This window comes from Dermacentor andersoni, chromosome 4, assembly GCF_023375885.2.
Source record: "Dermacentor andersoni chromosome 4, qqDerAnde1_hic_scaffold, whole genome shotgun sequence".
Lineage (NCBI taxonomy): Eukaryota > Metazoa > Arthropoda > Arachnida > Ixodida > Ixodidae > Dermacentor > Dermacentor andersoni.
The window spans coordinates 47756433-47780202 of record NC_092817.1 but is presented as its reverse complement, the minus strand read 5'-3'; the positions used below and the strand labels follow the sequence as shown (position 1 = coordinate 47780202).

At 47.8% G+C, this 23770-nt stretch overlaps 1 protein-coding gene and 1 pseudogene across 1 annotated transcript; one reads left to right on the top strand and one right to left on the bottom strand.

Annotated features, from left to right (window-relative positions):
* The first annotated feature begins 1925 nt into the window (after nt 1-1925).
* Nucleotides 1926-3728, top strand: LOC126536658 (uncharacterized; annotated as a pseudogene).
* A 9811-nt stretch (nt 3729-13539) lies between these two features.
* Nucleotides 13540-23476, bottom strand: LOC129386307 (cytochrome P450 3A19-like). The gene is made up of 5 exons (XM_055074133.2): nt 23402-23476; nt 22590-22681; nt 21082-21222; nt 15866-16028; nt 13540-14707 (listed from the first exon to the last, which is right to left on the bottom strand). Exons 2-5 carry the CDS (start codon nt 22655-22657, stop codon nt 14618-14620), a joined length of 462 nt encoding a protein of 153 aa, XP_054930108.2. The 5' UTR covers nt 22658-22681; nt 23402-23476; the 3' UTR covers nt 13540-14617.
* Nucleotides 23477-23770: the final 294 nt, after the last annotated feature.

Sequence of the window (23770 nt, the reverse complement as noted above, 5' to 3'; positions counted from 1 at the left end):
ATATTCTGTATCGAAGACTTTCCATCTCAGCCGCCTTCCTCGTGAGTGGCGCTTGCTCTCACTCCCATGGCTAGGTGTAGCATTATATTAACCATTATTATTATTATAAGCATTATTAAGCATTACTTTAATATCCCAGAAAGTGAAGCAGGGGGCAGCCGCTGCCAGACATCGATTGGCCCGTGCACGCGTCTTGAACAGGTTGCGCGTTCGGCAACCTCTACAAGTGGTGCACATCCCTTGCCTAAGCATATTTCCAGAAAAAAAAAGTGATGCATCAGCTGGAACCAAGGGGTATTTATTTCTTGTTTGCTACCGACAATGATGTCCGCAGATAATTAACCCGGGAAAGCGCAAGGAAATTTACATGATCACTTTATAAAAATCTATAGTTTATGAGATAAAAAAAAAAGTGAACTAGAAGAAAAGACAACTTGCCGCTGCCGAAAGCCGAACGCGCAACCTCTTCAAGAAGCGGGCGACGACCAATTGATGTACTGCACCCGCTGTCGTCTGGTTTACTTTCTTGGGTACTGCAGAAGACGGAAAGCGTTATTTGGAAGCTTCTGCGCGATTGTCCAGAGGTCTTGAGCGAGAGATTTCGAGCGCGGCGCATATGATCCTGAACACGCAGCGAGCCACACCATAACCCGCAGCGGTTGCCTTTGTCCCGTAGTACAATACTTAACTAGTCTGCTTTGGACAAGGCTAACAGGTTTTGAATGAGGGATGGCTGCCAAGCATTCATTCACCACCTGACAAGTAAAAAAAAAAAATACTGCAGTTTCACTCATAACGCTAACCAGCGACGTGATAGCTGGCACAGCAATATTATACGCAATAAGTCTTCCGCTACTTTGTCCTGTATGGCTTCCACTAAACGTTCGCGGAATCGTGCATGTATTCATTTTTTAAAGCGAAGCTTCTTTCTTCCCCTCTTCTTTCTACTTTTCCACTGCTGCTGCTGCCTTGCACGCCGCGTCAGAGGGTGGTGTAGAACGTGTATTATACATGGCAGTGGCGCGGTAGAAGGTTCTAAAGGATATCTTCAATGACAGCTCCTTAGACGTGACCGCAGTGCCCTCTGGACGGCTGTAGATACGCGCGAGCCCGCTGCGAAAGCATTGCAGAAGCTGCGGCGCTTATCCTTGTAATAGACATTGCAATAGTCGCGGACAAATTGGGAAATTTTTAATTCAAGGCACGGTTCGGCATGTTTCTGCTAGTTCTAAAAAATAAAGACGCATGTAAGTTTGTCCGCCCAGACAATTGACGCAGGGCGTGCGGATGCAAAGTCGTCTTGAAGCACCGCAGCGTGAAGACAGCAATACGCAAGAGGCCGTCTAGGAAATCAACACTTCAGCTCCGATGCGATGCGCTGTGTGAGTCAATGAAGAACTAAACTTCTCGTTGGCTGTGAACAATGGCGTACAACAACGCGTCGAGCAACGACGTCTCGCTGTGTGTTCTTTGTACTACGTAGACAAACAGAAGTGGGTCACGCAAGCACTTAACATCACCTCTAGAGTGTCGTATGACGTCAGCATCACCGTCAAGCATTGTCTATTAACGCAAATACTACAGAAAGTGTCGCTTGAGTCAATTCCCATAGGTAATGAGATCTGCATACTCCGTGTTTTTTAATCGCATAGGTTCAATTTACGCAACAACGCAATTAATGCCAATTAACGCAGTGTTAATTGACAGGTCCCGCGACATGATTGGTACCAAAGTGTGCGCGAAGGTGCGGGGCATCGACCAGTACCAGTTTTGACCAAGCGGTACTTGATTCTATCAATTTACGAGGACTTTTTCTGTTGCGGTGCGGACTTTTCGCTAAGCCTAACGTAGGCCTACCACGAGTACGGCCACCGGTGGCGACGGGCCCGGCCGCTAGGCCTAACCCGGTGACGAGTACAACCAAGATGGCGTCCGAAATGGAAATGGCCACGTCCATGGCAGACAACATGGCGTCAGCAGCGAGCATCGGCAGTCTCGGCGGGCGCACGTGCATTGAAGTTCACGGAGAGGACATTACACCGGATGAAGCTAAAGGCTGGTCGGCCTCCGGCAAGCGCATCAAGCAGATCATGGCCGGCAAGGAAAACGGTGAGTCCGCCGCCATTACTCGCCAGTCTAGACCCAAGACTAGGACCAGCTTTGCTAAGAGAGTTGCAGCCTCGGTGACGAAAGCGGCGAGGATGCCGACAGACATGCCGAAAGAAGACATCAAGATAGTCATGAGACCACGTGGAGGTATCAATGTAGCGAGAACTGAGGTTTCAATAATTATGTCGGCCGTCATGACGGCGGCTCGAGTAACGAAGGAAGAAGCCAAAGCAGACACCATCTGCACGAACGCGCAGCAAAACATCATCGTGGTCAGCACCCCGGACGAGAGGCGTGCCACGCTATACTCTAAGGTCAAAGCCCTTAACATAGGAGGCAGGACATACGAAGTCAGCGCCTACCGAACGGCGCCGGACGGCACGGTCAAGGGAGTCATCCGAGGCATAGCCGTAGACGACACCCCGGAGGAGATAGCCGAAAGCATCGTGAACCCGTGCATCCCCCTAGCGGTAGGCGCACAGAATCGGCAATACAACCACTGTGATAGTACTCTTCGCAGGACAGAAAGTACCGAACCACGTCAAGTATGGCTCGATATTAGTCAGGTGCGGGCTTTACCACAAGCACTTTGACGTGTGCAGGCAATGCGGCAAGGTCGGCCATAGAAGAGACGTATGCCCGAATCCCAACAGCAGAGTGTGCATCGGCTGCGGAATCGTGAACCCCAGCGAGGATCACAAACGCGAATGCAAGCCCAAGTGCAAGCTCTGCGGGGGCAGCATCCAACGGGCGAGAGGGAATGCAAAAACAAGTACAAGATGCCGTACGTGGTCAAAAAACGGCAATGGGAACGCAAGATGGAAGCCATGCAGCAACAACCGGATCCGGAAAGCTTTCCGCCGCTGTGAGCGCCGTCTGCCGAGAGACCCCGCGGGGAATCAAGGCAGCGCGACAGCAGCCGCAAGAGGGACAACAGCAAGGGAGGCAGGAGCGCCAGCCGCCACAGACCGTCGCAGTCGAAGGAGAGAGTCGCCTGGGCCGACGCAGTCAAGGCAAACATGGCAGAGAAGAGACAACCACCAGCGCAAAACGCCGCGAAGAAGACCCAAGAAGAGAACAGAGTGGTACAAGCCCTGAGAGACGAGAACGAGATGCTAAAGCGGAGAATCGCCGAACAGGACGCAACCATCAAGGAAATCAACGAGAACCTAACGATATTAATTGCGTTGCAGCAACAGCAGTAGCTGCTGCCGAAGCCCGCACAAGAGAGGAAACAAGAAGAGATAACCGAAGACGAACCAGAGGTCGAGATGGACCCGAGAGCCACGAAAGAGGCGGGACCGGCTCCCAAGAGGAGAGCCATAGAGGGCGCCAAGGAACGAAAGATAATGGAGAGAGTCGAAAAACATTACGACAGACTCGACCGTCTTGAGGCGACCAGCAAGGTAACCAACGAACGCCTCACTGCGCTCGCGCAAACAGTTCAGCAGATGACAATGAACATATAGAGCACGATCCAGAACATGATGGCGCAGATGCAAGCACAGCTGCAGACACAGATACAGGCACAAATACAAGGTATGGAAGCACAGATCATCGCCAAACTGCAGCAATCATGGACGGGACAGCACGTACAGCAGCATCCACACCGCCAGTGATAGACCTCTTGGTCCTGCACTGGAACTGCGACGGCTTTACCGGCAAGAGAGCGGTGCTGCAGCAACACTTGCAGTCACTAACGAGGAAACCAGACGTCATAATGATTCAAGAAACACACAGCGAAGAGACGCCGAGACTACCGGGCTACCGGTCGCACGACAGCCCGCCGAGCAAAAGGGACACGTGCAAGGGCAAGGGCAGAGGGGTCTGCACCTTCGTTAGGAAAGGGATCACCTTCATGGAACACGCAATGATGGGCAGAAGCGCCATCGAACACTGCACGGTGGAAGTAATCACGGGCAAGTGGAGGAAGGGGAGCACTTTCCTGGTGAACGTCTACAGCAATCCGTCTCACGGACAACAGAAATTCAAGGCACTATTCCACAAGGCGAGTTCAGTCGCGGGGAGCAATACGCTCGTAGTGTGCAGAGACTTTAACGCTCCGAGCCAAGACTGGGGCTACCACAGAACGACGGTCAAGGGGAGAGAGCTGATGCAAGACGCCACCGACGTGGGACTGAACCTAATCACGGATCCGGCCTTTCCCACCAGGATCGGCACAACGGTTACGAGAGACACCTCTCCGGACCTTACCTTCGTCAAAACCGACGGAGGATCGAGAGAAGCAAAATGGAGAAACATGGGCCAAGAGCTGGGCAGCGATCACTACATCGTGGAGGTCGTCGTACCGCTCGAAGGCCAAGGCAACAGCGGCATAAGGAAGCATCGCATTACAGACTGGGGCGCCTTTCGAAAGGCGCTACCCGCGGTGCAACTGAACATTACGGACATCGAGCAATGGGCGGCCAACGTCGTTGAGACGACGGAAGGAGCCACCAAAGAGCTGGAGACGGACGAACGGATAGACAAGATGGACAGTCGGCTGGCCCACCTGATAGAAGGCAAGCAGTCCATAAAGGCGAGGTGCCAGAAGTGACGAACCAACCGAAGTCTAAGGAAGAAGATCGCCGAGCTCAACAGGCAGATTGAGGTCCACTGCAGGGTGCTAAGCACCCAACAGTGGAACGAGGCCTGCAACGAAGCCGACGGACAGATGCACAAGGGCAAGACGTGGAACATGCTGCGGCACTTCCTCGACGAAACCAAGACCAAGGGCCACCAACACAACAACCTGGCCAGGATCCTACTCAAGGCAATCTGCGAACATGTGGAGGACGAGGTCAAGGGGCGCTTGGACGCCAAGTGTCTGCCTACCACCCCCACGGAAAGACACTTGGATTACCAAGGCAACGAGAACGAGACGCTAGATCGAGACATCCAGACGTGGGAAGTCAGAGTTGCCCTGCAGGATCTCAATGGCAGGTCCGCCGCGGGTCCCGATCGAGTGACCAACAGAGCGCTCAAGAACCTCAACGAAGCGGCCATCGAAACGCTCACGAACTTCTACAAGTGCTGGCAAGAAGGAAGGCTGCCCAAGCAATGGAAAGCACCCAAGACGATCCTCATCCCCAAGCCTGGCAAGCCGCCCAACAAAGAGAACCTCAGGCCGATCTCGCTCACTTCGTGCGTGGGAAAGGTCCTCGAGCACGTTCTCATGAACAGGTGGCAGCTTTACCTGGAAAAATCCGAGCTTTACCCAAATTCCATCATCGGGTTTCGGAAGAAGCTCGGCACACAAGACGCCATGATCTTACTGAAGAACGAGATCATCGACGATACCACAGGCACCAAGGACAACAGAGCCATACTCAGGCTGGACTTGAAGAGCGCCTTCGATAAAGTGAGGCACTCGGCTATCCTGGCCCAAGTATCCAGGATAAACATGGGCAGAAGGACATACCAGTACATAAAAGACTTCCTGACAGAACGGACCACCGAAATCTGCGCGGGAGACCTGCAGCTCGAAGAGAAGAAGCTGGGCAGCGTCGGAACTCCGCAGGGCTCGGTGATATCCCCGCTACTCTTCAAACTCGTGATGATCGGGGTGGCCAACCGGCTAGAAAGAGTAGCGGGGGTCCGGCACACCATCTACGCCGACGACGTTACGCTACGGGTACCGGGAGGAAGCGACGGACACATCGAGACAACGATGCAAGAAGCGGTCAACGCCATCGAGGAGCAGCTGGGCGGGTCAGGACTCGTTTGCTCTCCGGCCAAGTCAGAACTGCTGGTGATTCCACCGACAGGAGCGGGCAGGAAAAGAAAGAATATGCAAGTCAAGTACGAGTGTCCCAAGATCACGGTCAAGACAGCGGGAGGACAAGTAATACCGGAGGTCCAGAATATTCGAGTGCTCGGGCTGCTCATCCAGCGAAACCGAGTCAACGGTGAACCGGTCAACAAGCTCGCGGGCAAAGCGGCCGCGGCAATGAGACTCATCAAGAGGGTGTCCTACAGAAGAGCGGGGATGAAGGAGGAGAGCCTGACTAGGCTCGTTCAATCCTTCGCAGTTAGCCACATAACGTACGTGACCGCCTTCCACAACTGGAGGCCGAGCGAACGTAACAAGATGGACGCCACCATACGCAAGGCGTATAAGGTGGCACTCGGTCTCCTCGGGAGCACGAGCACCGAAAAATTCATGATTCTGGCAGTCCACAACACGCTGGACGAAATAGCCGAAGCACAGAGAACGGCGCAACTCGAGCGTCTCTCTGAAACTAGAACCGGAAGACAGATACTGCGGGACCTTGGCTTCGAGTCGAGGGAAGGCAAGCAGCAGAAAGACGTACCTATACCGGATAGCATCAAGAGAAAGCTCAGGATCTGCCCGATCCCGAGGAACGTGAACCCCGAGCACAGCAAGGAGCTGAGGTTGGCGAGGGCCAGGGCTCTCGTGGACCTCCACGCGAGAGAAGAAGGCGCCATCTACGTGGACGCGGCGGAGTATCGAGGGAGCAGCTACGCATACGCGGTGGTGGCTGCCGGGGCATCGACGGGTGCAACGAAGACCGCGGCGAGCGTCCGGACTCGAGAGGCGCACCAGGCGGAGGAGGTGGCCATCGCCTTGGCCGTCTCCGACCCCGGATCAACAAGCACTGTTGTGTGGCTCTAGAACGGCAGTGAAGAACTACGCCAAGGGCAGGGTATGTAGTGAGGCCGCGCGCATACTGCGCAAGGCCGAAGACATCGGACGCAACAGTGCTGTGGTGATCAAGTGGTTTCCGGCCCACATGGGCAGTGACGTGTCGGAACGCGGGAACGTGAACCACAACGAGATGGCCAACTCGGCCGCGCGAGGACTAACCAACCGTGCAGCTGCAAGCACGGCCGACTCGGAGTGTTGGTCGCGGTGTAGTGCCAAGGACAAGATGACCACCTTCAACGAAATAGTGAAGGGGTACAGACTTAACAGACAGACTATGCCGCCACCTCACCCGGGGCTTACCCGGTAGGAGGCAGTGTTGTACAGGCAATTACAGACGGGGTCCCTGCTCGCCCCAGTGCTAGCTAAGCACGTGTGTCCGAGCGTGTACGCGAGTGACGTGTGTAGACTGTGCGCGAAGGAGAGAGCCACCGCGCCTCACATCCTTTGGGACTGTAGCATAAATCGGCGAGAAGCCAGCGAGAAGACGACGACCCCGCCGCAGCTAGAGGCTGCAACGAGGAGCTATGACCAAGAGACACAACTCAAGGCCGTCCAGCAGGTCTCGGCAGCTCTAGAGAGGCAGTGACCGTGCGAAACCGAGGAGAAGTGGGGCAGAACCCCCAAGAAGGGGGTGCTGGCTCGAGGAGCACAATGCACGAGACTGACGTAGTGGCCGCGTCGCGGTAAAAGCTTGTCCTCCCTGCGTGGAGGGAGCCTAACCGACTCTGCAGGCATTTTCATTAAAGTTGTTCTCTCTCTCTCATAGGTTCACACGCGGCGCAATCTGCTTTCGAGAATTCTTCACTTGCAAAGGTTGATTAGTTGTTCCTCAGGGAAATTGCGCAGCCAACTCTGGAGGATCGGCCATAAATAGGGCTGCACAAAGAGTAACAACTTTTTTAACCAGGAAAGTAAATTGATAGGTAATTAATAACTGGTGATTGTGAAATGAAATGTCAGCACTTACACACATGGAGGCTATACTTAGTATTACAGTAAACAAATATGCGAGCATTACAAAAAGACAAAGAGAAACTTCGCCATTCTTCTAGTTTTCTATTGCGTAGAAAATTGCAGAGTGTGTCAAAAACGTTCGTGCGGCTGAAACTCAGTTCGGTCGCACCTACGGAAAGGGTCCCTGGAATAGCCAAATTGGAGCCAAGTTTTCGGGAAAGTTCTTCAACAAAATATTCTCCTTTAAACAGTGAACCGGTGACATGCTAAAAATAAATATTCTACAAACTTACTCTCACTGCAAAAAAAAGAAAAGAAAAAATCACACAAGGCTGATAATGCCAGCACAGACTTGTGAAGGTAAACGTTCAGTGTAGGGTCTCGGCCAACGTTAACTTGTAATCGATGCCTCAGACTTTCTACAGAAGCACCATATATTGCTACAAGAAAAATTTCAATGCTCAAAATCAGAGGGGGACAATAAATATTTTGCGCAGCTTAGTGGCGCTGAGGTCTGCCTTTTCTATTCGACCGGTCGCTTGTTGTTGTTGTTGTTGTTGTTGTTGTTGTTGTTGTTGTCGTCGTCGTCGTCGTCGTCGTCGTCGTCGTTTCTTACCGCTGGCTTCGTTTAACTTCTTTGGTTCAGTGCCAGTTAGAGATCGCTTCTTCGTGGGCGCCGCCATCATCCCTAGGCAGCTGCGCCATGTATGCGCAGACGGCATGCTGGCTTGTGTGAGCGCTCGGTGCTGCGTGCCATGCTATACACTCGGCGGCAGTGTTTCGTAGTTGTTCTCGCACTCGCGCGGTCGATTTATGCATGACATCTCGATGGCGCACTCTAAGGGGGAAACGGTCCTGTGATACGTACTGAAGTTATCATGAAGTTGCCATGGCCGGAGTTTCCCCTGGCGTTGAGGTGGACGGATCACCCGGACCGATCGATGTGCGCGCGCGTGTTTGAGCCTGCAATCGGCCTCGGAGACCAGTTGTATATTTTCGAAAATTCGTTTTATGACTCTGATCTTACTACAGCATTCTCACTGTAGTTCCAAAGTGTGGTTTAGCAGCAAATGAGTAGTTACGAGACATATGACGATTCTATTTTAACAGTGTGGGTACCGTTCTACTGCGGAATAAGTTGTGCTGTTCACGTTGACGAGCTTTGTTATCTGTATATAGATAGCGTGACTACCTCATTTGCTGGACGAGGTTTCTCCCCACGAATAAAATTGTTTTGGCTAGTAATGACCGCATACTGTACGGTGTGGGTAGCATTTGTCGAGCGACTATCTGCACACTGCGAGAGCATCCGGGGCAGTGGTAGATGCTGGGTTACATATCTATTCCATATAGAGCATGGCCCAAGCACGCGGCATGACCATGCGAGTTCTTACTCAAGCTTTATCCAGTGATTAATTTTTTTCGTTACAGAAGCGGGCGAAAACCGATTTTGTTTACTATACTACTTTTTTTTCAGACTTATTCGTCCCATCGTCTATAACGCACTCACCCGTTCTACCGAAATTGTGCTCTCGCAAACAGCCGTCGGATTCTTTTTATGAGATCCCGTTTAGATATTACTCCCTTACAGAGGAAAAAAGGAAATGTCGAATCACAAAGAAATTATGCTATCATGCTGGTTTACCAAACGCAGTGATCGCTGTGTTGAGCAAGGCCATCGGCCTTGTCCAACACAGCGACCATACAGGCGGCTAACGCAGACCTAGCGTAATGATTCCAAGTCTACTAAACCTGCAATGCGTCACAACAATACGAATGGCAAAGGCAAATGTTTTACAACGATTGGCTGTTGTTTCGGGGCTGCATTGGGTTGGCCGTACACGAACACTCGTACACTTCAGTTGTATTTCAGTTGTATTGTATATTTCAGTTGCATTTCAGCTCTCACTATACCAAGCGATGGGATAGTGAGATTTTCTAGTTCACGCTGGCAATACAGAGACGCCGGTTCTTTTCGCCTAGTGAAAACCGGTACAGTCGAAATAGTTCACAAAATACACCCACCGCGGCTGATGATGCCCGTTCATGGCATGTTTGCGCGACCACGAGTAATTTCCGCAAACTGTAGTTACCACTGCACCTAAAGGCTGCACAGTAGTTGTTCCTCGTACCTCACGTCAATCGACGTTGTGTAAGTTTCAAGAAAAATGAGTTAAAGAACTTGGAGGACGCTTAACCTTTCTCATTAACATTGGAACACGATAGCATTCAGAGATCGCTGACTGCTTCTCACGCTTCCTGCCAACTGCAGCTCATGTAACCATAATGTTTACTGGGAAACGCTGGTAGCGACCACTATGCACGAAGGCTAGTTTTCTGGTAGAAACGTCGCCTCTTGCGTGCGCCGATCCCTGAGGTAGTGCACAGCCACACGAAAAAATTCTATAATTTCCAGGTTTCTGTTATTCTTTCGAACGTTTAATCTTTAACTCTGAGAAGATTTAACATAAAAGGCATGCACTGTCGGTGTTACGTTTCATGAAATTTGTTTGTGAGCTGACATTCTCAAAATTCCGAGGAATAACTTTGCCAAGAATATAAGACAAGATATGAGTAACTTTAGTGATAGTGCGGTAGATGTGGCAATAGAACCCTCATATGCCTCATGTCATATACCAAGGAGTGGTGTACACATATATCTAAATATATACGACAATTTTCGCTCACGGGCGCCGACACCGACACCAGATATTCTGCGACATGGGTCGCTTAGCGCTATCACGTAAAAAACATATGCAAATAGTTCCGCAGCACACACCGACAACTCATTCAAGCAGCGCCATGCCAGCTCGCACAAGGCACAGAGGAGTAAAGGCTCGCCGCGCGCCCTTTCCTCATGGCCCAATGAAAAGGTATATAAATCGTACGTAGATAGACGGGAACTCTTTTGCCTTGCATCCATTAAAGCAAAGATTCGCAAATGCGCAGGCAGCGATCTCCGGCTGAAACGACGACAGCTTCCCCGATTGCCGCAAGGTCGCGTTCCCATGGTCTCATTGAGCAAATAAGAAGCGCCTGCATTGACGAGGATGAAGTGATGATCTCCTTTGACGTAAAGTCAATGTTTACATGCGTGCCTATTGACTATGCGTTCGAGTGCGGCAGGAAGCTTCTCGAGGCTGACTCTTCTTTGCCCGAACGCACGCCATTCGAATCGCACGACCCGCCTTCTAAAATTTTGTATTGAGAATACGTGCTTCGTCTTTAACCAGGAGTATTACAAGCAAGTATTCGGCACAGCAATGGGAACCTCTGTGTCCGTCGTTTGCGCCGACATTGCTCTAGAGGATCTGGAAAGTGCCGCCTTATCTTCATTCGGGACGCGACCATAGCTATTTCTAAGATACATGGACGACTGCTTCTGCATTATCCCTCGCCGGCACGCAACACATTTCCTCGAGCACCTAAATTCCTTCAAGCCGAGTATACAGTTGACGGCTGAAGAAGAAAACAATGTGCGAATTCCCTTCCTGGATGTCCTCGTAGAAAGGACTTCAAGCGGCTTGCCGACTAGTGTGTACAGAAAGCCAACGCACACGGGAAATTACCTGAGCTTCGACTCGGCGCACCCAATCGGGCAAAAGCGATCCGTCGCAGCAGCACTCTTTTCCCGGGCATTGCGCGTCTGCGCCAGCACCACGAAACCTAGCCAAGAGCCACAAGTTGTGAAAAGGGACCGGTTGAACAATGGTTACCCTCTACAACTGCCCAGAACGCAGGAGCGCAAATCAGCGAAGCCCCGCCGTGAAACGGCGAAAAAGAACAGTGAAACGCGCGGCGGTAACCTACACAGTGGCAACAAGTGAAGCCCTTGCACGAATTTTTAAGGGCTACGGTGTTCAAATCGTCCACGTGTCTTCCCGAAAACATGGCCAACAGCTGGTTCACGCAAAAGACCCTTTGCAACACACGGACTACCCGGGTGTGACATACAAGATACCATGCAAGGAGTGTGACTTGTCGTACATCGTCGAGAGCGGAAATTTTAAATGGCGCTTCAAACAACACATGCATGACATCACCAAGGGCCACACAGCCGCGAAAGCCCTGACGGAACATCGCGAACTAACCGGACACAGCATTGACTGGGACTCAGCAGCCATCATCGCAAAAGAGAAACACTCATCTGCCGTTTTCTTTCCAATCCAATCAACTACACACACGATAAACAGGACGCGGAGTAACCTTCCCCAGATGAACACCCGAACGCTGCGCCCCTTCACGCATAAATAGCCGCGCGCCGACGCTTACATCTTCATTGTGATCAAAGGACCCGTACGGGGCCTTAAACGTCTATTCTTCATTTTTCTTTTATTCTTGGCGAGTGCACGTTTTTGGCACCAATTTGTTTCCTCCCCAGAGGAGTTTTCGCCGAACACTTGACTATATTTCTCCACTGCAGCATCGACAGACGTTTTAACCGCTAAAAACCTCCGACTACCACACCGCGGGAATGGAGTTCAAATCTAATCGGGGTACTTCTCATTTATTTCTTTACAAACTTACTTCAAACCGCATTGTAATTTCTGCGACGAATGTTGGGGGACGTCACAATGACTGAGGGAGTAAGCACGTAGCACCTATTGCTATAAAGAAGGTAATCATATATATATCACGGACTCATCATGTTATCAACTGAGAGGCCCTAACGAAGACGAGCGAGTCCCCTTGTCAAAACGCTGGCTCCCAGCAAAGGCTTCTCCAAATTTTAACAAATTTTTTTGCCCAGTGTTGATCGCTTCCAATCTCAATTTCCCTCCGAACGTTTTGTGTTGGTTACACACGAGAGAGATGTAATACGATGGCATTTGTGGAATTTCAACATTGATGGTATCCCACCAAACATTCACCACGTGTGAGCCTCAAGTTTTCTGTGAAACACCCTGCAAGTCATTCTGTGCCAGAACGTCACCAAGATTTCCTTCAAAATACTTTCGTCCGTCTATTCACACGATCACCTTTTAGCTTAACTTTTAGGAATACGACAACACCGCTGTATACTTCAGATATCTCGGTGCACAAGCACCGATATATCTTTTTTTTTTTGCCGTTTCTGTCACTTTCTTCATGCACACTGTGACACTGTCAGTAGAACCCAACAAACAGTAAATTTTGCAGGGAATCCAGAACGCGAAGCAGTCATGGTCCGCGCAAACAACATGTTAAAGCATGTCTGCCGTCGAGTGATTGACTTCTTCGTAGCGTTGACGAGTTAGCTGCCATCTTTTCCTATTAATCCCACGGAAACAGACGTTGTCCGCGTCGACGGCAGTATGCGATTACACCACTGACACCTTTTATGGCTAGAGGAGACGATGAGGCATTCACCGACAGGGACGGTGCAACCAAACGAGCGGAATGGCATAATCGCTTACACCAGCCTCTTCCTTTCCGATACCCTTTAGTTTATTCTCTCCCTGTGCACTGATTTATATCGATTATACTTCCTGACGTCCTAACTAGTTTCGATGATAACCAGGAGCGCTGAGCGCCTTTTTCTTTCTTCATGTAGTGTTATCGCAATGAAGTGCTGTGCGGTTGTCTTTTTTTGTTGTTTTTTAAACGTGCTCGGGTTTGTCTGCATTTTTCCAATAGTCTTCAGCGCTTGACCTTTCAAATGTGAAAGGGCAAATTTTGTGTCACTGCACATTTACGTTAGGCGTACGCCATTAGCGTGCACAATTTTAGTGCAGCCCACAGCATTAATAAAGGGTTTGCGCACTGTTATTTAATTCTAACCTGCCATATGGCAAATCCTGCATTGAATAAAACATATAGAACAAGTACTCAAGAATGTTTATTAGAGAACATGGGCGCTATAACGTAAAGCTATTGCAAACTTTTCTATTCCAATTCTGCAAACAGCCCTCGGCGATTGGTCAAAAACTTTTTTGGACCACCCCCACTTCACCTGTCTGTCACGCGACGTCTCGAAAACCGCGATATCTCCCCATCTGATATGAGGTGTACAGACTGATTATGCATAATTTTACCAAAAAAAGAAAACTATTTATTTCTGATTCGACGCCTTTTCGCGATTAGCCCCCGGCTATTGGTCAAAAGATTTCGGGCTGCACCCACTTCACCTGCCTGTCACGCGACGTCACAAAACTACGAAAACTCACCGCGTAAAAGTGACGTGTAGGCATTATTGATGCATTAATATGCCGAACAAAACTGAATTTTCTTCTGAATAGCCACCGGCTGCCCCGTTCCGAAAGGAATAAAGGATGGCTGCCGGCGATCGCTCAGGCGTTGGCTACTCGCACCTGACGTTTTCGAGCACTTTCGGCACGTTTACGACCTCATTCTGCCGACTCTTCTTTGTTGAGGATCCATTTTAGCGTCATGCTTAAGCTTCCGTTGCATGCCGCCGCGATTTACGACCAGCCACCGCAAGATAAGTAAGGGAAAGCGGACCAATCGCAGGTGCCGGCACCACCCTCTTCATCCGGTTATAGATTTTCAGTGCACTAGCTCTGCCCCATCGAATCCCTCTCCACTTGAGCGTGCTCCTCGCCTCTTGTCAGCCGATCAGATACGACGAGCCGCTGAGTGTAGGCAATGTTATTCATTTTTCAAGCAAACAAAAGTGACCTCCTATGAACGAGGAAAACGTTTGATTGCTCTGTTCAGACAACCCTGCAGGTAACCGCCCGGTGCTTGCATCGGCGGTTACGCAACTTTGACATCGGGAGATTGGAATAAAAACATATTGCAATGGTTTTACGTTATAGGGCCCCATGTTTATGCGCATCACAAAGCGACATACGTAGTGATGACAAATGACAGAAAGGAACAACTCCACATATGAAGGAATGTTCACATCACCATTTAAAACGCCCATTCAGAGAATGAGTTGTCTCAGCGTTCATTGACCAAACTGTGTAGGACAATCCAGGGCCCTATTGCGGGCGTTGATGCCATCGCATACTGGCCCAGCTCCATGGTTCCCTAGAACGAAGCAGAATAGGCATCGAATACCATTTTATTGAAGCAGTACAAACAAAACAAAAACTCAACACCTCAGCTAGGGCTCTGAATTAATGCTAACAAGCTTGCGCTATTGTACGCGCTCCTAAATCGTATGCGGCCGTTTTCGCATTACATCCCTATCGGAATGCAGTCGCCCGCCACAGGGAATCGTAACTCGTGACGTCATACTTAAGCAGCTTGCTTTAACAGTTCTTATGATCTTTGGCAATGTGCAGCACCTTACGCATAGTCTTCTTAAAGGCGAATGATAAGGAGCTGCAAGAACACTGCAAGAGAGTGGTCCGACAAAGGTCGAGTGCTTCAGTGAGTGAACATTGCTAAAGAGTATTTGTGTCATGCTGCCTTTTCCCTATACGACTCAAGAGGTTTCAATCTTTCCGGGTTTATTACAACTGTGACGTCACATAAGCAATTATTACGAAGATAGTTGAATCTCTACGATTTAACTATCACCGTAAATATTATTGGTAGGTTTTTTTTTCATGCTTTAATCTACACCTTTTGTTACACGATGTTTGATTATGCACGCGAGCAATGTACGTAGTAAAACGTATCCGATTTTGTCATCCCTACCGAATATTATTCATCTGTAGCCCTGTTTTGTGACCATGATTTCTACTCATGTTTGCTGTATTCACGTGTACATCTGTCTTGTAGTGTTGCCCCACTTGCTCAATGCTCCTCATTAGGCCTGTAAGGTATATTGAAATAAATAAATAAATAAATAAATAAATAACGACAGCATTCTGCCGTTTGTGTTTAGCTGCTCTTTGCGAGGCCAAGGGGGCAAATAGCACACGCTGCAAACGCACTATAGATAAACAGCTCGAGCTGGCGTATTCCTAAGTTTAGCCATGCTTCTTTCGTGCGTTCCGTCACTCCTTTGCACCACCCGTCCTCATTCCCGCCATGCAGTGCACACCGAGTCACAATAATGTACAAGTATATACGCTATGTATTGGTTTTCCGCTGAACCTCGATTCTGTACACGATAAGTGAATCGAAAACTACAAACGCACAGTCGCATAAAAACACTTCACTGAGATAATAAAAGTAAGGTGAAGCAGTGAGCTTGGCAAACTCATTCCTTCTAGTAAAGTGTGAAATGATCGTTACCTTCTGAGAGGGGCCTAGTTCCATGCGGTACTTCTGGACTATCTTGGCCACAGTGTACCTCACTTTTAGCAATGCCAGCTTCATTCCAGCGCAGTTGCGAGGCCCGACGCCAAAGGGCATGAATGCTGCTTTCGTAAACAAGGCTTCATTTCCAGGGGAAAACCTGCGCGGTATAAAAAGCACATGTGCGCTATGAAGCCGCAAGGCTGCATTTACAAGCGTTAGATACTGTTTACTAACGTCCATTTCTTAGTTAGTTAGTTTGCTTGTTTGTTTGTTTGTTTGTTTGTTTGTTTGTTTGTTTGTTTGTTTGTTTGTTTGTTTGTTCTCGTTCTGTCTTTTATTTTTTCAGTACCCTTAGGGCTCGTTTAGTGGTGCAAGCTACTCGTTTCCGTTTGATAAAGATGCATGGAAACATATATTGGCTTCAAAAACCTAGCAACCAAATAGAGTGAAAAAAAGAAAGGTCGTAGAATACGTAAAGTACGGTTATCTGAACACTCTTGGATCTATCATAGTGGATGTGTAGAATAATAATTGCTGTGGCAAGAGTTGGTTACAGTCGGCATAAAGCATGTTAGCATTTTCAAATGTTAACCACGGCTTTAGGAGGTTAATAAATATGGCAGGCAGAAGTGATGGTACGTTGGGAGGAGAAATTTCGGAAGGTTACCACATGATGAAAAAAAAAAGGCGTGGATTGTATTAGTGACAGATAAGTGTATCTCTTTGGTAGTGAATTCTAGTTTCCTGACATGACGTTGTGTTTATGACCCAAGTGCTGCACGTGTGCGCATTTGGTTGTCTTGTTACATCGTTCTGTCTGTAAAATAAATCAGTTGATGTAAGCACTCGACCATGGCCACAGTCTTCTTATCCTCATTTTACCTCCTTTTGTTTGATTTCATCCTTGGGCTAAGAATGCAAGTGCCGGCTGTGTATCAGGCGGATCTGGAACTTTCATTCTGGTGCGAACAATCTGTGTATACCTGAATGTAGTACCTGACTGCAGAGTAAAAATAACAACGAAGTAATCGTTCTAGGACATTTCTTTCTTAGGTCAGTTTTACCAGCTCTTGTATGTGCAATTTATTAAAGGTAGCCTGAACCTGGCACCGGACGTAGAATTCCATTCGCACTTTTAAATTCTTAGCATAACAAACTAAAGCGCATTTCTTAGTAGTGGCGCAAAAAGTTATATTCTCAGCGAAATTCTGAGGTTGACCTTTATTTTCCTGATTACGCTATCTCAGTTTCTACATTTTGTTATATTCCTATATTAAAAACCTAACAAATCCATTACGCCTTCATCGCTTGGGAAGAGCGTGTTTGGAAAACCAATGCACTTCGAATCTATATTTTTATCACAGTCCTACTTTTAACAAGGCACAAAGCCGAGTGCTTCAGGTAACCTAACTTGTTGGAGTTATCCTACCAAACAGGACTTACTCAATTTATTCGATCACATCCACTCCCAATTCTAGTCGTGGTTGCGCCATCACTAACAGCAAATCACCGTTACTTTCTCTCTGTATATATATAGGTCCGTTTATTACATGTCTTTGCCACTGCCACTTCTGCGTGGGAAACATCTTATTCAGACAAGAATGAATAAATATATAATCCTATAAACAATAATAATTGCTTTGAGGAAAACGCTATCAGGCCAATTTAGGCTTAAAGTTACAGAAACAGTTTCACGTGATCAGAAAGTCCTCATATGACTGTAGGTAACATCTGTGTGACACAGAAGAAGCTCTTGTTCTTCTTTCATTTAGAGTGTGTTCTAATTCTGACGAGCGCTGGAGGCAATCCACTTTAACAGCTAAGAAAACAACTTCGATCCCAAATAATGGAAGGAATCTGGGGCACTATAACGTAAAACTATTCCAAACTTTTCAATTCCAATTCTGCAATCAGCCCACCGCGATTCGTCAAAAACTTTTTTGACCACCCCCACTTCACCTGTCTGTCACGCGACATCACGAAAACCGCGATAGCTCCCCATCTGATATCATGTCTACACACTGATTATGCCTAATTTGACCGAACAAAACAAAAATAGTTATTTCTGATACGACGCCTTTTTTCCATTAGCCTTCGGTTATTGGTCAAAAGTTTTCGGGCTGCACCAACTTCACCTGCCTCTCACACGACGTCACAAAACCGCAAAATCTTACCGCGTCAAAGTGACGTGTACGCGTTAAAGATGCATTAATATGCCGAACAAAATTGAATTTCCTTCTAAATAGCCGCAGGCTACCCCATTTCGAAAGGAATAAAAGATGGCTGCTGCCGATCGCTCCGGCACTGGCTACTCGCCCCTGCCGGAGATCATGGGTTTATTTGCGTGTAATAAAACTTCTTGCGTGGCCGTGTGACGTTTTCAAGAACTTTCGGCACGTTTACGACCTGGTTCTGCCAACTATTCTTTGTTGATGATCCGTTTTGGCGTCATTCTTAAGCTTCCGTTGCATGCCTCCGCGATTGTCCACCAGCCACCACAAGCTAAGTAAGAGAAAGCGGACCAATCGCAGACGCCGGCACCACTCTGTTCATCCGGTTATCACTTTCAGTGCAGTGGCTCGGCCCCATCGAATTCCTCTCCACTTGAGCGTGCTCCTCGCCTCTTGTGAGCCAATTAGATAAGACAAGCCGCTCAGTGCAGGCAATGTTATTCGTTTTTCAAGCAAACAATGTGACCTCTTATGAACGAGGGGAGCATTTGATTCGTTTGTTCAGACAACCCTGCGGGTGACCGCCCGATGCTTGCGTCGGTGGTTACGCAAATTTGACGTCAGGAGATTGGAATAAAAACATATTGGAATAGTTCTACGTTATGCGGCCCCTGGAAAACGTCTCTGCTACTAGGCGGCACCTCGCGTTGACAACCAAAACCAAAAAAATGCATATATTATAGCTGTATTTGATGGGTTTGCCCAAGAAACACAACGTACCTTACAATAAACGCATAGGAAAGCGTGACTGCGTTTTCTTCTGCACAGGCAACCCTCCTATCGAATTTCCAAGCTTTCCGCTTAGCCGCCATCTTGCTCGGCCTACAAGGTAGCCTACTTCGTTCTTTTAAAGCGAAAACGTTAGGTGGTTCGTTTCAATGTCTCATACAAATAAAAAACGCGGAGTCTGGTCTAGTGGTACAAAAATATCATCCGCAGCAGTGGCTCATACCCCTGTAAGCACGAAAAAAATTGAATCACTCAAATCTCCATGATTTGAAAATAAAGTTTACGTTCTTCTTCTTCTCCTGATACCTCCTTAAGGCAGAGGCTACAGATGCTCAGATAAGTGAAGCAAACAGAGTATAAATTTATTGAACTCGCGCATACAGTACACAGAACAGCATACGGTTCATTAAGGAACAGGTTCAAAAGAACCATCCAAACCATCAATAAGGCAATGCATAACCGTCTTGGAAGTACGTTAGGGCCGAGGATGCTCGTCAATCGAAAAACGAGGTGAGGCATGCGAAGCGGTGGGAGGAAGTCGCTCTACCGCGTGTGTTGCTTTCCCCTTTTGAGATGATGCCGCAGCTAAGCGTCGAAAACGAGCCGAAGAAGACGAACTCCGAAAGCAGCAACGCGATGATGCGAGACGGTCATGTAGAGAGCAGGCCAAAGCTCGCAGACAACGGCTTGTCTAACGTTTACTTCACAATGCGGTTCGTTATGTCTTGCAAGAAGTCTGAACCCTCCGATCATATAACTTAATGCATTAAGAAATGTGCAGCAGGTTTTCGTCTTCACGTGTTAGAGGAGTGTAACATGCTGCCGAAGGTCTTTTTTTTTTTTTACAGCGAAGCTGCATATGGCTATGGTGCCATAGAATTTTCGTGTCCGCACACAGAAACTATCATCATCGATGGCTCATACTCGCGCAAGCACTCAAACAATGGCTCGTAGCACTGTAAGGCAAAGGCTACAAGCACTCGGCAAAGTGAAGCGAACAGTGCATACATTCTTTGTAATCACGCAAACAACATACAGAACAGCATGCCGAAAACTGCCATCGGCTGCCTAGGAGAAAACAATGCTTGGCCTCGTCTACGCTCTGTTGCGACTCCGTAAAGAACCTAGTTGGGTAGTGTTGAGTATGAGTTGCCATGGGGAGGCCACGCGTGGCTATAGGACTCCCGACGAGCAGCTCGCATACGAAGCGCCACGCGACCTTAGAAGAGAGTACGGTCGCAGGCGGTGCGCGGCAAACACCACAGAAGATGGTGCCCGAGGGGTCGAACGTAAGCGGCGGGCCAGACGGGACGACGTGTGTCTCGAATCGGAGAACGCGGCGAAGAGCTGCAAAAGTCTTTTCGATGTCTAAATGCGATGGCGATAGGTTCGTGTCTACTAACTTTGCGTGGATTAGCTGCGATGACACTACCAGCCTCTGGACGTTGTCGGTGATTTCAATGTGGGTGTGTCGGTACCGAGAAGTGCCGAGAAGTATTGGAGGCATTTCGGTTGACATACCACACCGATCCAGCATAACGGATCACACAGCGGCTTGCGTCCATCGATTTGACCTCACCAAAGAATATGTCTGTAGTTTCGAGTATGCCGATCAGCGCATATCATAGTGACCACAAACCCAGTGTGACCGTCTTTACTCATTTGACAAGGATTGAGGCAATAAAGTCATTACCACAAGTATTCTACCACGATGTTTACAGCTCCGCTGGTCATGCACCTTCGGAGAGCGGAACGGCCTTTAATTTCTTAATTTGCTTTTATTTCTTTATCTCGACGCTCTCGGCAAGAAGCTGTTTTTCTTGCCGGCTTAGTCACCACTGGAACTAGACACAAGATGGTCGCTGTACACTTAGTCATATATTTGGCCGTCTATAGGGAATAATAATATTAGAACGCAGCGCTACTCTCAGCCCCTCTGGCTCCAAACTACGGAGCCACAGGACATTTTTTTTTACTTTCATGTAACAACTATTATTCAAAATACGCGTAAAACATCTCTCCTCTGAAGTAGCAAAATATGTCAAGTTCTCTGTAAGACTTTCGTAGCTTTCAAGCGGTAAAGTGCACCATGCGCTTATTTTTCAAATAAGCGACAAACTGACTAATTGTTTTTCATTTAATCTGAATTCCATTCCCTGAGTAGTGAGCTTTCTTTGCCAGTACATTGAACACGGTACCCAAGTTTGCATTCGAAGGAGTGTCAGTAGAGTAAGTAGTAAGTTCACTCACCTGTCGGGATTAAACTCTAGAGGGTTCTTAAAATATCGTGGGTCTGTTTGGATCTGGTACAACGCTGCCATGACATTTGTACCTGCCTTGTACTTGATGCCATTGTATTCGAAGTCTTTTTTGGCCTGTCGATTCAGATTCCTGCAAAGCAATGTTTCATCGGAGATCAGATGCCGTAGAGCGGTATATCATGTACCTTCTGCAGTAATTTAAAAATCATCAATTTACCGCTAAGTCTTTCGCTCTCATAATGTATCTTGTTGCTGAATGATCATCCAGTTCCGTTACGAGCATAAACAATGCCCCCAAAAGGCTCTCGCAGCTTGAACAGCAATTAAAACCGTAAACACGTACTTTATTTCGTAAGTAAGTGGAGACTCGCTTTTACACCCGTTCTGAACTACTATTCAGTCAATAACAGAGAATATATTATGATACAAATACATTCACCAGAGCAAGCTCGCAGTTTTGCCACACTTATCTTCAAAATAAATTTGTTTAAAACACGACGTCGCTGAATAATTGCAGAAATGGTTCGCCTAGGTACCTATGCTTAAGTACAATAAGTGCATTGTGGTTGCAACATTGGGGATCTTGGGAGTCTGCGGCATCGCTATCCAATGGTAAATTTGTAGCAAGCTCCATCAATGGGTTTTGAAGTCGCGGAACGTAATTCTTGGCATTTAGTCATTAAGATTTGACTTCTGAGCGATGCGCTGCTTTAGTAAAAAGATCAGATCAATTTATTCTTCCTATTTGAGAAAACTGGTACATCATAGACGTCTTTACGTCGAATTGGAGCTCGTGGTCTTATTGCCCGCCTGGTCCTCAGGTGAAGCGATTTATTTACATTTAAATGTCCAACCGTTATCAAAAATATTTGAGATCGAGCAAATGTTTCTACAGTTGTTTTCGAATACGGCGTGAGAATTAAATCCAGAAAAATTGCTCGAGATTTGTTATTTTTGAGGATGCAAGAAATATTTGGTGTCATCGATTCTGCTGACAGCAGCTGTGCAACGGTCAATGGCCACTGCGGTAGCCGAGTGCCTACGCCGTCACGCTGCTCGTCTTGCGGTCGCGGGCTGAACCCTGGTCACGGCGGCCACGTTCACAGGGTGTTCAATGCAAAAACGTCCGTGTACGGTACATCGCGTGCACGTTAATGAAACCCATGTCGTGAAAAATTATTCCGGAGCCTTCCATTACGGCGCGCCTCATATTAACATTGTTATATTGCTTTGGCATGAGAAACTCCAGAATTTCATATTTCTTATAATGCAAGGCCCAACTGCATAACTGAAGTCTTCACCGTTTGTACAGAACGGACCATATTATGAGTAGGTGTACAGTATTTTCCGTTTAAAACCAACTGTAGACAGTTACCATTTAGTCAACTAATTAAGCTGCTCTCCCGGGTCCTGGTCAGCAGATAATCAGCGCAATTTAATGCCAAGTCTAGCTCTTTGGCTAGAGTTCTCGAAGTTTGTCACAGTGAGTGTACTCACGATAATGCTGGAGGATAAAGTCGTAGTGTTTCATCCACTACGTGTTCCAGGTATTTCAACTTTTTCATTATTGTTTCATAGTCCAGGGATCCCTAAAAACGAGAATATAGGTAACTTCGCACAGTATTCAAGATTTCACAAGCGACACATAACTATTTTATTGAAAACTTAATCTCGAACCGAAACTTCATTATCTTTAGCTTCCCGTAGAATAACGGGTTGCAGGCAGGAAGAGTATATAGGTTCGTTCGGGCTTAGAACCTCGTTTTCGGTGGTAAGCAAGGCGGATTGAAAAACTAAGGATCTAAGCATCCTCGGAGTCCAAATTAAGGCCAATCAAGTTAATGTCTGCGAGCAATGTCAAAGCACCCATTAGTGGGCCCACATTAAGTACATTTTTCATACTTAACCTCACCAGCAAAAAGTAGCAACTTTTTGTGTCACCACTGCGCAAATAGCTCGGAAAAAGATAGACAGAAAGCGTGCGTACGGTCCCCGCACGCATGCAGCATTGGCCTCACATAAATTCTCTCAGCGTTCATGAAGTCATCACAGCGATACCAGGTGATCGCTCGAAGAGGTGGACTTTTCTTTTTTCACCATTGAGATAGCCCGCCCAAACGTCACTTAATTACGCGGGATCCCATCACTTAGCAAACAAGGTTATCTAGTTACAAAATAAAGCGATCATCTTCTATGACGTAACCAAAGGCACACATATTTCTGCGACGGCAAAAAGTATTTTAGATCCTCAACTTTAGGAAGATCGAAGAGCCCGACCTGCGTCTCATCATAATACCAGCGTCACTTACGTCGGGACCGAAGGCATCGATGACTTCTCGCCGAAGCTTCTCTTGGACATCCCGGTGTTTCGCGAGGCAGTAGACAATGAAACTCAAGGCCGTTGCTGTAGATTCAAACCTGCATTTATTCAACCTACGTTAGTTACATCTAACGCATCATCATTTACCACAGGCAACTTACAATCTTCAACGAAAGTACGCTGAATCACAGTGTTGCTTGGTACTGTATCTATTGTCAAAGTGCTTGCGTTCGTATATATCAGACGCTCGATCTTTCTACGAACTATGTTGCTCATTCTTTTTCACGGACTAATCTACCTATCAACTTATTTCTATATTCAGGATTTGATTGCATTGTGAGACCACATCAGTTCAGGT